At 45.5% G+C, this 13,791-nt stretch overlaps 1 protein-coding gene across 1 annotated transcript in view; it reads left to right on the forward strand.

Annotated features, from left to right (window-relative positions):
• The window catches only part of LOC112551298 (C-type lectin domain family 1 member A-like), a 26,028-nt gene extending 12,422 nt beyond the window's left edge, over positions 1–13,606 (forward strand). The window contains exons 4-8 of the mRNA XM_025211479.1: positions 2,959–3,057; positions 3,708–3,836; positions 10,617–10,768; positions 12,425–12,528; positions 13,206–13,606. Of these exons, the coding sequence (XP_025067264.1) occupies positions 2,959–3,057; positions 3,708–3,836; positions 10,617–10,768; positions 12,425–12,528; positions 13,206–13,323 (602 nt within the window). The 3' untranslated portion in view covers positions 13,324–13,606. The remainder of the gene's footprint in view (positions 1–2,958; positions 3,058–3,707; positions 3,837–10,616; positions 10,769–12,424; positions 12,529–13,205) is intronic.
• Positions 13,607–13,791: the final 185 nt, after the last annotated feature.

Genomic DNA, 13,791 nt, shown 5'->3' on the forward strand with positions numbered 1-13,791 from the left:
GGGGGAGGGGCCCACAGGCAGCCCAGGCTCCCTCCACAAGCTGTCCCCTGACCACGGCTTGGTGGCAGGCCGGGCAGCAGACTGGAACAGGGGTATAGAAGCTGGGGTGCAGTGCTGGGGTGTGGTGCAGTGCAGTGGGTCCCTCCCTGAGGGGGGTAGCAGTGTGCAGCAGAGGACCCCCCCCGGGGGTGGGGAAGCAGCAGCAGCAGCAGCCGCCCAAGGCAGGGAGGAGTGCAGCCAACTTACTCCAAAAGCTCTGAGACCAAGCCATCAGCTAATAGTAGCCAGAGGCAGGAAAGGGCCTGGCCATCTTCTTCCCAGTAGCTCCTGAGACCAAGCTTGCAGCAACCAGCTACAGCAGCAGCAGCCTGGGACAGTAAGGGGCATGGCCAACTTCCCCCCAGAGGCTCCTCCCCCAGAAGCTCCTGAGAGCAAGTAGCCCTCCGCTGCTTGCCACGGCAGCTTTTTGTATGGATGAGGCCAGGGCAGGGAAGCTTTTTATACTGCTGGGGACAGCACAGGTGCTGGCCCTGGGCTCTAGCTCCCGCTGGCTGCAGATCCCGGAGGAGTCAGGCACGGTTATTTTGCCCCAAGTGGCACAATTTGCTCCACAGCAAAGTGCATTTCCGAGCATGTGCACTGAGGCAAAAAGCCCTGGCTCAAATTTGCACCACTTCTATTTGAGCTGCTACAAGCGCACATGCTTGCATGTGTGGACACGGCCTCTAAGTTTTTTCTTTAAATTTTGCCTTGATCTGTTTTGATTGAATTAGCTAAATGTGGTATTTAAATGTACTTCCCACAAAGAATAACCCTTCCCTAGGAAAATAAATAAAGAGTACAATTGCAAAGAAGATTAAAAAAACCCAATTATTTTTAAATAAGTTTCCTCCTGGCTAACTTCAGTCATAACTAAATTAGATTATTTAAATCGCTGTGATTTCCATCAATATATCTTGAATCTCTTATTCCATGAAGAACCCTTAATTAAATTGTACCTCATGAAGTTGCCATTAATGGGGCTAGATACACAATAAGGGATGACTTGATGTAAGTAAGGCTGGAGGGCAGAATCTAGCCCTGAGTGAACTCAGCCGCCCACTTTTTTCTCATCATTAATTAACTTTAAATGTGATACAATATTTAAGAATTTGTTTCCTATTATAAATTATTCTCTGTGTGCTTTATGTTCCAGCCTGCAAGTTGACTTCTAGCTATTTTCAGGAATTCACCATTCAGTGTTTTTCAGCTATGTGGTTGGCCACCTAAGTCAGTACATGGTTGTGGTCTAATAGTGTGATAAGACCTGGAAAATATGACATTGGAAGTATAACAGATTTTGAATAAAGGAAGTAATAAAACACTGGACCAGATTTTTAGTGTTAAATTCTCAGTCATTGAAATCAAGAATTCAAAAAATTCATGACCTGTTTCAACCACAGGTTTTGGTTGAAAAACAGGGATAATCAGAAGTTCCATGGTCAGTTTAACATTATGCAGCAACTTTAGATTTGATCAACATGGTCATTGTGGGCTTAAAATTTGTGAGTTTGTATTTCCTGCCTGATGTAATGAACATTTCACAGACATGTCTTTCTACCCATATAACTAAGGGTCTACTGAACTCAAGGATGTGGCTGGCCAATTTTAAGGGCAGATCCTGCTATTTTCATGGGTGAGGCACATTGGGCCTGCCATACACACTTCAGGCTGAGGGGCCCCAGCAGTCAGCCCCCTACCCACAGATTACCAGATGGCTTGAAACCACAGCGTAATTGCCTTGATTACGCCTCCCATTAATTCATGTGTTACTGAGTGCAGATGAATGGATCTCCCAGGCTTAACCAGGGTAATAAGGCCACAGTTTTGGGACACACGCAAGCAAGGCTGATGCACAAACAGGTGCACCAGGGTTTCCAGGCTGTCTGTGGCAGGCAGCCAGGAGGCTGCACTGGCATCTGCTGAACTCTGACCCAGCTAGTTGCATGCATGCACCCACTGCCAGCAGTGAGCCGGGCTGGGGTTCTGCAGACTCCAATGTAGCCTCCTGCTCCCTGCCCAAGCTGGCCTGGGACTCTGGTGCAGCTGTTTGTCTAGCATCCCCACCTCCAGCTGTGAGCAGCTGTGCCCTGTCTCCTGCTCACACCTACCTTCCCTCTCCCCCTCCTATATTCTCCTCCCCATTTCCCTTTCTTTCCACACTCTGCCCTCCGCCCTCCACCCTCCTCCTCATGCTCCAAGACTGAAGGGCTTCCTGCCCCTTTTTCTGCTTGCTGGTAAGTTTTTTTTTGTCTGTTTTGTTTTCATTTTGTTTTCAGTATGTCCACTATTTTTCACGGAGCCCAGTGGAATTCACAAGTTCCACAAAAATTGTGCAACTGTGAATTTGGGAATTACCTACTAATAACCCATCAGAAATCAGCAAGCAGAAAATAACCTACTCAGGTCTGAAATGTCACATTCCTTCTGAGTCTCAGCGGAAGCCAATGCCTAGTGACAGAGAGCAGATGTGCCATGCCTCATGAGCTCTGCTGGTTCCTGCCCCTCTTTCATCACTGTATCTGAAGTCACAGATCCTTTCCCAGGGGAAGCTGTTGTCTTGATGTGAGATTTTAAGAATGAAAGAATCAGAATTATCTTTACCCTGATAGGAAACAGCACGGGGCTGATAGGTGGTACTTCTCTTGTGACCATCCTGGGCCAGTGCCCAGGCAGAACATTGAGACACGAGAGCACTGACCCTGTCAGCAAAGTAACTGTTGTCTTCTAGGTCCTCTAACATGTTGTTGAGTGCACAATAAATAGCTACAATTGCTGGGGGGATAGTAGATTCAGATGGGTGAGTTGTGGGGTTCACTGACAGGTGTGACAGAGAAACTCCAGTCTGGCTCCAAAGTCTCAAGAATGTGATATGTTCAGGCTCAAATGTGTTTGTTTTCTCTCTCTCATTTCTCTTAGAATCTTGTTCCGAGTCTTCATCATGGCGACTCATTGCACTGGTTCTGGGGTCCCTCTTTCTGGCTTTGTTTGTAATTTCAAGAGTCTTCAGTGCCCAATGTAAGTATTTGCTATGAACATGATAAGAAAAGATCTAAGCCACTGGAAAACATAGAAAACACCAAGCAATGTACCAAAATTCACAGTGTTATATGTTGGGTCCCTTTGTGGATGATAACAGTTTTAATTGGGTGGTCAAAATCTATTGCATGCACAGCTATGATTTAAAATTTTGTAACTGAAACATTTGATAAGATGATGTCTTAAAGAATTTTTTTGATTTATGAGGTTAGGTTGAGATTTCCATTGTTTATTGTTTAAATGTGGTTAGAATTATGGCACAGAAATGAGATTTCACATCTATGGCTTTGAAAAGATTATTCCAGATTATTTCTCAGTTTTCCAAGCTGAAAGAAAATGGGCGATAGCATGAAGAAGACATTTTGATTTAAACAAGGCAAATTCAACATGTATTTGGAGACTGACCTTTACAAGCTGAGAAGGTTTTTTTCAAGCAACAAGTAGATTTTCAGTAATACTTTGGTTACTTTAACAAAAAAGTTATGCACAACTCAGCATATTCTGATGGAACTGGCAACTGGTTTTTAAAGAATAATTTGGTTCTCTTTTAACTGAGGGGTAGTTAAAACACTGTTCTCCTATATTTTGCTCTTCATTGTGGACTTAAGTTCTCCTGCCTTCCCTCCAAGTGAGAAATGAGATTGGAATCCTTCCCCAGCAAGAGGAAGTTCTGAAAAACCTTACACAGTTGAATGAAATTTTGGAAAACTGCATCTTGGAAAGGGATAATTTCAAGGCCCAGAACACAAACCTGAAAGGTACTGAGTAGTGTTCATGATTTTATTCCACAATTAATATTAAATTTTAATTAGTATCCAGTTCTTTGTGTCCTAATGACAGAGAGGGTTCTTGCCCCTCAAGCACCCACTGTACAAGGGCTTGACTTGGTTACTGATAATCTGGAAAGTCCAAGCCAAATTTGTTTGAGAAATGGGATCTCCTCAGTACATACATAGACAATGATCCACAGCTCCATAATGCCACACTTGAGAAAAGTAGGTAGCTCTGTGGCAGCTGAAATCTCTTAGTTGAGCAAGGTAAAGCCACAGAGCCACAGAGTGACAATGAGTAATGCACAAGATATATGTGCAGGGGGTGCCAAGAAAGATTCTCATACTTTTTCCTCCCTCCAATAATAGCAAGCACTATCATGGTTTCCTTATCAGACTTGTCATTCTCTTGACTGGCATGATGGAAACCATGCATGATAATAGCTCACCTGCAGTTGAAGCCACTTCTTAGGATTAAATGACCTATAGATAGCCTCAGTAAACAACGAGCGCATGCTACCTCTCCCTGTTGAGAAGGATCTCTGGCCACTCCCAGGGCACAGATAGCAGTGACAACTTTCACCAGAGCTGGCCACAGGAAAAAAAAATACAGTTTATTGCTATGACCAAAGACAAATGTATGGCTGCAGACTACTTCAAAAATGGCTGATAGGGCATATATCTGAACCCTCATTGCAGAAGAAATCAGATGAAGACATGTCAAAACAGAGTGTTTTCTGTAATTTCTGTCTGCAGAGCTCCCAGTTTGACACTGTTTTCAGAATGAAAGGGAGGAAAGGGAACGTGGGGAGTTCAGCCTAGGTGGTTTTCAGCCCCTGTTGGAGGGTGGGGTGGGTGAATTACAGCCCCCCATATTGGGGTGGGGGAAGGCTTCCACGTGGTGGGCCATTAGGAGGCACTCCTGGACTGAGCCACCCGCCTCACTGTGCTCGACTAAAAAACAATCCTCAAGTGCCTCCCCTGGGGCACCTATGTCAGGCCAAACCTCTTCCTGGAGCACACCCGCAAGCTTGGGGTACTGCTGCCACTACCTGGACTCAGGTCTTTGTCTGGGCCCTGTGCCACCTGGTATACACCGGCCCTGTAGATCTTGGGATTTTGGGGTGCTTCTATTAGCCAGAAGCATTCACTATCAGCCTCCCATGCAGGAGGAAAGTAAAATAACTGAGCCCACCTTAGAATCATATAATTGTAGAACCAGAAGGGACCATCAATTCCGGTCCCCTGCTACGGGCAGAATGTTATTGGTAGGGCTGTGAGAGGCTTCGGACAGTGCTTTGGATCCAGAGAAGCTTCAGACACTTCAGCATCCAAAGCACCATGTCCAGATCAAAGCACTGGCTTCGTTAGGCTTTCTGAAGCGGGTCAGAGCTTCCAAAGCACTTTGGAAAAGCTTCGGAGCTGTTTTGGAGATCTAGCCATAGGGTATAAAGGGGAAACAATTAAATATCTATAACTTTGTTGTTTTTTGTCTTATTTGGGTGAAATAATTGATTGATTGGTAACAGATTATGATTGATTGGTAACTGGTAACAGAGTAGTTTAGCAGCCAGGCCTGCAATAGGTCATCCCCCCCACAAGACAGACAGTCAGTTGCACAAGCACCCATGTCATGAGTTTTGTCTGTCAGCAGCTAGAGGTGCAGGGCCCCAGAACCCAGAAGCCCCGCACCTATCTCCTCGACAGCTGGCAGGCTTTGTGGCAGCAGCAGGGGCCATGACCCCTGCAGTTTTCAGCCCACTGCGACCTTAATACACACAGGGTCACGAGTTTTGCTTGTCAGTCGCTTGAGGTGCATTTCCCCCCAAACCCCTTCACCTTTCAACTTGAAACTTGGCAGGCTTTGTGGCCTCACCAGGGGACACCACGCCTGCAGTTTTCACCCCACTGTGGCTTAACACATACATGTGACATGAGCTTTGCTTTCAAGAATTTGGGGTGCAGTTCCCCCCAGCCCCCTGCACTGATCTTCTTGAAACTTGGTAGACTTCATGCTCTCAGCAGAGGCTACCATTTCTGCAAGTATCATCCAAATCAGACTGAAAAAACCCAGAGTTATAGATATTTCATTGATTCCCCATTATATCCTATGGCCAGATCTCCGAGGCGGCTCCAAAGCTTCGGAGCCACTTCAGCTGGATCGAAGCGGAAACCTGGCTTCGGGGTCCAGATCAGAAAGCTGGCATCTGAAGTGGCAAGATCCAAAGCTGGATTGAATAGCTGCCTACTTGCACAGGCCTAGTTATTGGGCTCAGACAAGCTCAGCAAGGTGCTTGTCCAGCCTCTTCTTGAACACCTCCAATGATAGTGAATGTATCAGCTCTGGTGGGAGTGTGTTCCAGATTCTAGCGACCCTTACAGAGAAAAAGTTCTTCCTTATGTCTAGCCTGAATTTGCCCTCTATAAGCTTGTCTGTTTGTCCTTGTCCTCCCTTGCAGTGCCCTCCTAAAGAGTTGATTCCCCAGATCTTTGTGTTCTGCTCTGGTGTACTTGTAGGTGGCTGTCAGGTCACCTCTCAACCTTCCCTTACTCAGGCTGAACAGGTCCAATTCCCTAAGTCTCTCCTTGTAGGGGTTATCCTCCATGCCCGTGACCATGTGAGTGCCCTTCTTTGTACCCTCTTGAACTTATCCATGTCCCTCTTGAAATGTGATGCCCAGAACTGGACACAGTACTCCAGCTCAGACCTCACCAGTGCTGAATAGAGAGGGAGGAGCACTTTCCTAGATTTACTGGATGCACATTGGCTAATGCACGCCAGAGTTCTATTTGCTTTCCTAGTGACCTCATCGCACTGCTGGCTCATATTCATCTTCCGGTCAATTGTAACCCCCAGGTCTCACTATGATTCCATGCCAGCCAGTGGACCACCACCCATTGTGTAGCTGTGGTAAGGGTTCTTCCTACCCGGGTGAAGGACTTTGTACTTATCTGTATTAAATCCCATTTGATTCTGCTTCACCCAAGGGTCCAGCCTGTCAAGATCTTCCTGGATCCTGGCTCGATTTCATAGACATTCGGGCTAGAAGGGACCCCGTAGGATCATCGAGTCCAGCCTCTTGCCCCAGGGGCAGGAAGTCATCAGGGATCATAGGATCCCAGCAAGATAAACATTCAAAAGTGTCTTGAAGGCATTCAAAGTGGGTGCTTGAACCACCTCCGGTGGCAGGCTATCCCAAACACTGGGGGCTCGGACAGTGAAGAAGTCCAGCCTGAAATGGTCGCAGAGGAGTTTGTGACCATTCAATCTTGTCATCCTTTGGGGCGCTCTGGTGAACAGACATTCCCCCAGATCCTGGTGAACACCCCTGATAAACTTACAGGTGGCCACCAGATCCCCCCTGAGTCTGAGCTTTTCTAGGCTGAAGAGTCCCATGGCTCTCAGCCTCTCATCATAAAGTCTGTTATCCTGACCTTTGATCACGTGCATGGCTCTCCTCTGCAGTCTCTCAAGCTTCTCCACATCCTTTTTGAATTGTGGATCCCAAAACTGGATGCAGTACTCCAGCTGCAGCCTCACCAAGGCTGAGTACAATGGGAGAATGACGTCCCGGGATTTGCTTGAGAGGCATCTATGGATGCAAGCCAGCGTTTTGCTTGCTTTACTAGCTGCAGCATCACATTGAAGGCTCATGTTTACCTTGTGGTCAATCATGATCCTCCAGTGTGTCTGCATTTCCCCACAGCTTGGTATCATCCATGAACTTAATAATTGAGCTTTCCACCCCCTCATCCAGATCACTGATGAATATATTAAAGAGCATGGGTCCAAGCACAGATCCCTCGGGGACACCACTGGAGATGGCCTTCCAGGATGAGGCCAGCCCATCAATTACCATCCACTAGGAGTGGCCTCTAAACTAATTGTCCAATCACTTTACTGAGGACTGGTCAAGTCCAGCATCTTCAAGTTTGTTTCAGAGAATCCTGTGGGAAACCAAATCAAAGGCTTTACTGAAGTCCAAGTAGGTCATGTCCAACATGTGTCCCTTTTCCAGATGGCTAGTTACCTGGTCATAGAAGGACACAAGGTTTGTCAAGCATGATCTACTCTCAACAAAGCCATGCTGATTGGTTCTTAACACCCCATTCATTTCCAGCTTGCAAATGATGGCCTCCTTAATAAGTTTTTCCAAAAATTTTACCCAGGACCGAGGTCAGACTGACTGGCCTGCAGTTTGCAGGGTCATCCCTCTTCCCTTTCTTGAAAATGGGCACCATGTTGGCCATCTTCCAGTTATCTGGGACCACTCCCAAGTTCCACGACTCTTCAAACAACTTGGCCAGTGGTGCTACAATTAGCTCAGCCAGTTCTTTCAGGATTCTTGAGTGCAGGTTGTCAGGCCCCACAGACTTGAAGACATCCAAGTGTTGCAGGAGATCTCTCACATGTTCAGGACTGATTTTGTGTAGCTTGTTGTCTTCCCTATGCTCCCTGGGCCTCTGATCAGGCGAGCAGCCCACACTTGATTTCAGGAATATCAGTGTGAAATATTCATTTAGGAGTTCAGCTTTTTCGCAGGCACTGATTGTGGGCTCCCCTTGAGCATTTAGTAAGGGTCCCATAGTGGAGCCTGATTTTTTTCATACTCCCTATGTATCTGTAGAAGGACTTTTTGTTGTCTTTTATTCTGGTTGCCAGCTTGATCTCCATGCCTGCCTTGGCTTTCCTTATCTTATATCAGCAGGCTCCGGTGATGCAGGTGTATTCCTCTCTGGTTACTAAGTCCTTCTTCCACTGTTTATATGCTTCTTTTTTCTTTTTTAGAAGCTCTCTAATACTCCTGTTGAGCCAAGTTGGTCTGTTGGTTCCTTTCCCGTTTTTTGCCTGCATGGGGATGGCCTATTTTTGAGCTATAAGAATTGCCTCCTTAAGGAAGCACCACTGTTTCTGAACTCCCAAGTCATCCAGTTGCAGATTGCAGAGGGCCTTTCCAACTAGCTTCTTAAGTTTGGCAAAATCTGCCTTCTTGAAGTCTAGGACTTCTGTTGTGCTGTCTGATTTCCCAGTCTTAAGGTGGATGGTGAACCTGACCGGGTCATGATCACTGTCCCCTAGAGTACCACCAATCCTTAGGTTGCCTATGATGTCATCACTTTTGGCCAGCACCAGATCCAGAGTTGCCTTACCTCTGGTAGACCCTTCCACAACTAGCATCAAATACAGGTCATCTATTGCTGACCTTAGCGGGTCCCTTCTTTCTTAACCCCACATAGTGAGGTGTGCTAAAACAGATTTATTGATCCAAGAGGGATGGGAAGGGGAAAGAATACCAATAACAAAATATAGAAACAAAACCATCTTGAGCAAATCTGAGTGGCTTGTCCGCCTTGTGCCATGTGACTAGATTATAGTCAACTACATTCCTACTTAGGTTTCTGGTAAGTTATTCACTTCCAGAGCCTGAGTATGAGAGAGGGTTTCAGAAGTCCATGCTGCTCAGTGTATCTTTAAAAATGTCTGCCACCATTCTTCCTGGAGGGGACATCTTAAATAGCCCTTCTGACCTCACCTTCTAGACCCAATCAGGAACAGGTGTTGTTTGAGGCTGACCAGCCAATTTGAAAAGCATCACACCTTGACCTGGGCTCAAGCCCATGCCCCACAGGTCATGAGGCTAGGCCTACAACCTCTTACTTGACTCAGATGACATATGCTGTAACCTGAGGCAACCAGATTGACAGACAGGTGAGTGAAGAAAGAGAAAGAAAGGAGGAACCCCCTCCCCCCCAAAAAACCCAAACAAAAGGAGGAGGCTGGGATGGAGTCCTCTCACATCCCATACACCTGCCTTACCCTCCAGAGTTGGCTGGAGAAGCCTTGAACAAGCACCCTCTGCTTCCTTTCCCCCCTCCCATGCTGAAACAGGGACAGGCTGGGGGAGAGGAGGGGCTGTTGCTAGGGGAAACTGGCAGCAGGCTCCCAGCCAGTTGGGAATACAGATTCATTCAGAAGATTCCCTAAACACCTGGTCAAGATGTCCGGGCTTTGCTCAGAGGTGAGAAGAACATTTTTTTGTTGTTGTTTCCTGTTCTTCCTTGTTTCTTCTTTGTCTTACTACCATTAACTGGAAAATGTTGGTTGCTTCAGATACTTTATGGAAGTCTCTCAAACACCCACCCTAGAGCAGGCAGTTACACTTCAGTTCAGTCTCCATTCTTCTTCATTGACTGCACAGATGTTCCTGGTTGGGGATTATGTGCTATGTGGCACTGCACGGCTACACAGGAAGGGCCACATCTCTGTATGAAGCAGACAAAACCCTAGCCAATATACTCAGGGAGCAAAAGAACTCCAGGAGCCCAGCATCCTGAATCACCTGCCACTGAGCAGAGCAAGTTGAGGTTAGCTTCATGCTTTTCAAGGGAAGGGAGCACTCACCCGGGAGTGAAATTAGCTTTTGCTGTCATCACTGCAGCTTTATAAAGTTATCCATAGTATACTCCACATGGATTGTTTATCTTCTAAAAGAGGCACAACCATCCTCAAGACTAGGATCTGTGACTTTCTTCTGCCCCAAAACAGGATTCTGGTATATTAGCGAAGGGGGAGACTGCATGATCATAACTAGGTTGATAGCTTTGGTCCCTTTATTCCCATGGAGAAAAACAAGCCCTTATTCCTCACTGAACAGTGCAGCATGTGAACATAAGTTTCTCCATGGTGCACTCTACATCACAAGGCATCTCATCCATCCCCCTGGAAATATGACAACTTTCTGTATCAAACATGTTTTTATTTTCAAGGAGAAAAATGCAGTGCTTACTCAGATTGCTGGAAACCCCACGGCGAAAAGTTTTACTATTTTACTAAGGAAAGGAAAAGCTATCAGGAATGTAAAGCACACTGCTCTTCTCATGGCTCCAAACTACTCAAGATAGAGAACAAGGATGAGATGGTAGGACATTGTTTCTGCTCCTTTGTGTGCACTAGCCACTGACTTACACCTTTCAAGATGCCTGTGTAGTGATGTGAGCTATTGCTCTTGAAAGGATGCTCATGTTACAAGGTAGCATGGTCCTCAACAGTGCCCTGGGTTATGTTCTGAATTAAAATCTCAACCCAGAAAAGGATGTGGGCACTTAAATTGGGACAAGCCAGATATAGGTGGCTAAGTAGAACACTCTGGCTGCATCTACATGTGTCGCTATGGCAATGTTGTTATTGTGCCATGATTTAGTACTTCCTTATGCCCAGTAGCAGCCCAAACTGTGCCTTCCACATGGTGCATGGTTATTTTTAGCAGCTTATTCGCTGTTAGGATGCACTATAATGGGGGAAGTTTGTCGCTATGGTGAAGTAGCTGCTGGTCACATGTAGACCCCTATGGATGCTACATCACCATAGCGTGTTGCTATGTCAGCATAGCATCACATGTAGATGCTCTCTCTGACTCCCCAAATGTCTGCTCAGCCGGCATTAAAGAGGTGTCTCATGCCTGTAGGCATCTGAGATTTCAACATTACAGTTCCCCAGAATCATAAAGTTTTGCTTCTTCAAAAGTCCATTTAATCCTGGCAGCACAGAGCAGCTAATGTGCCTGGCTCATGCACAAGCCTTGCACAAAGCACAAACTAGGCATCCCAACACCTGTTCTGCCCACAGAGCTGGATCTGATAGGCATTCCCAGGATATGCCTAGGGAGCAACCTCTGCACAGAATGTACCACCATTGGCAGCCTCTTCTAATCTTGAAACACAACCAGAAGATGTACCCCCTCCTCCCATATACCAGCTTAGTGGTTATTGCACTTGTCCCAGATTTAAGTGACCAGAGTTTAATTCTGAGGGATTCCTAACCTCTATTACTCACTACCTGCAAGGAAAGTGCCATAATTGCCAAGCTGTAGACTGGAGCAGGTTCAGCCTCTTCTCTATCCCTTCTATTGAGCTTGCTCACTTGAGACAGCATAAACAGAATCATTGAACCTGGCATAGACAGGGAGATTTTACCTAAGTCTTTACCCTGCCGGTTGTAGTATTCCCCTGGGAAGGTGGAAGACCTGAGCTGTATGCCCTGCTCTCAGGACTGCTTAGCTATTTTACATTGGGCACTCAATACAAAGAATATAGTAACAATGTAAGAGGAGAGAAATCTGTCTGTCTCTGTTGTGTGGCCCCAAATGATTATGAAATTATGTGGCCCTTTTCCCATTGGTGCCATGTCTGTTCCTGTCAGCTACAATGAGGGCAGTTATGATATTACCCTTGTATGAGATGGCCACATCAAAATGATCAACAATCTCTGTAAAACCTATGGCCAACTCATACAGTGAATTTGGCTACTATGGACACTTCTCTCAGAGCTGAAACACCTGTTTGAGGCCTGGAGGATGGGTTTCTTGTTCTCTTGGAATCCAGAGTCAGGAGGAGTTCTCCCTCTGGACAGGTGCCTAGAGCTGCTCTTGCAAGGTGCAAGGCAGAGCTCACTGTTTTTCTTTCAAAATGCAGACACCAGGGTTACCATGGTCTTGGCCCAGAGACATCATGCTTTTTTCCCTGGAATTTATGGACAACAGGGATGAAATTCACTTATTTGTTTTACTCCCAAACAGAATTTCCTAAACCCTCTGGGACATTTCCATTGGCTTGGACTAACCCGCAAAGGAATTGCTTCAGACTGGAAGTGGGAGGATGGCACACCTCATCCCATTAACCTGTGAGTCTCCATCATGTCTAGAAAACTAGTTTATACCCTTGTGTTTTTCCTCACAGGATTTGTATGGTCTTGCTGATGACCAAAAAGGTCAGTCAGGATCCCCAGGATTATGCCCATCTTTTTCTACCAGAACAGAAAATTCTTGGTGTAGGATTATCAAGTGTCTTCATATTTTGTACTGTTACAATGTGTCACATGGAGAGAGGGATACTTTACAAGTTTTTTTGTATGAATCTAAAGTAAGAAATGAAATAATGATTGAATAAATGTCTGAGTCCTTTTGACAGACATAACGTTCTCTCACGGTACAAGAAGTAAGTGTCAAGATATCTCAGCACGCCATATATTTCAAAACTGAACAATTCCCTTTGCATGACATTACCATTAGACCTTGGGAGTTAAAAAAGGGAAAATGAAAATCACCAGTACTAACTTGCATGAGAATGAGAAAAAGCAGAAAACAAGATGCCATCTCAACTCAGCTAACAATCTCAAAGAGACTATCCAAGTGACAAAGATTTACTGGTTATGAATCAACTTATTGGATAATTTTTCTGAGAAATTATATTAATGAATAAAACATGATATTTCCAGTATTCTGGTATTTAATGCAGTAACACTGTTTGTGTTTTCACTGGTTTCCTTGGCTGACAAGAAATATTTCTTTTCACATACAGGTTTCCAGTAATTAAATCACAGCCTGGAAAGTCCTGTGCAGTTTTCAACTCAGGACAAGCCTACACCAATAGCTGTGATGAGCAACGACACTGTGCGTGTATGAAGATAACTAAGTAACTGTGTTTGTTGCACCAGAACAAGGAGGAATAGAGAATCCATGAGAAACACAACCAGGGAGGTCCCAAAGGCAGAGAGAAATCATTAACTTTTGAATTAGTTAAGTTGCTTATTTTGTCTGAGGAGCTGCAGTTTCCGAGGTTGTGGTAAAGCCCTTCCCAAATGTTCCTTGGTGAACTAAGGACCAGTGGTCAGTGTGACTTGCTCCCATTCTGGCTTCATCTGGCTTTATTTGAAATTGGCAATTTGTTCAAAAGTCAATAAATACCTTTTGTCTGGTGTTTCTCAGAAAATACTATTTGTCACTATTTGAAGGAGAGCCACGTGCATGATCAGAGGTCAGGAAAATAGACCTTAGATAAGAGGCTGAGAGCTATGGGACTCTTTAGCCTGGAAAAGCACAGGCTCAGGGGTGAGCTGATGGCTCTCTATAAATTTATCAGGGGTGCTCACCAGGATCTGGGGAAA

This window comes from Alligator sinensis, unplaced genomic scaffold (assembly GCF_000455745.1).
Source record: "Alligator sinensis unplaced genomic scaffold, ASM45574v1 scaffold148_1, whole genome shotgun sequence".
NCBI lineage: Eukaryota > Metazoa > Chordata > Crocodylia > Alligatoridae > Alligator > Alligator sinensis.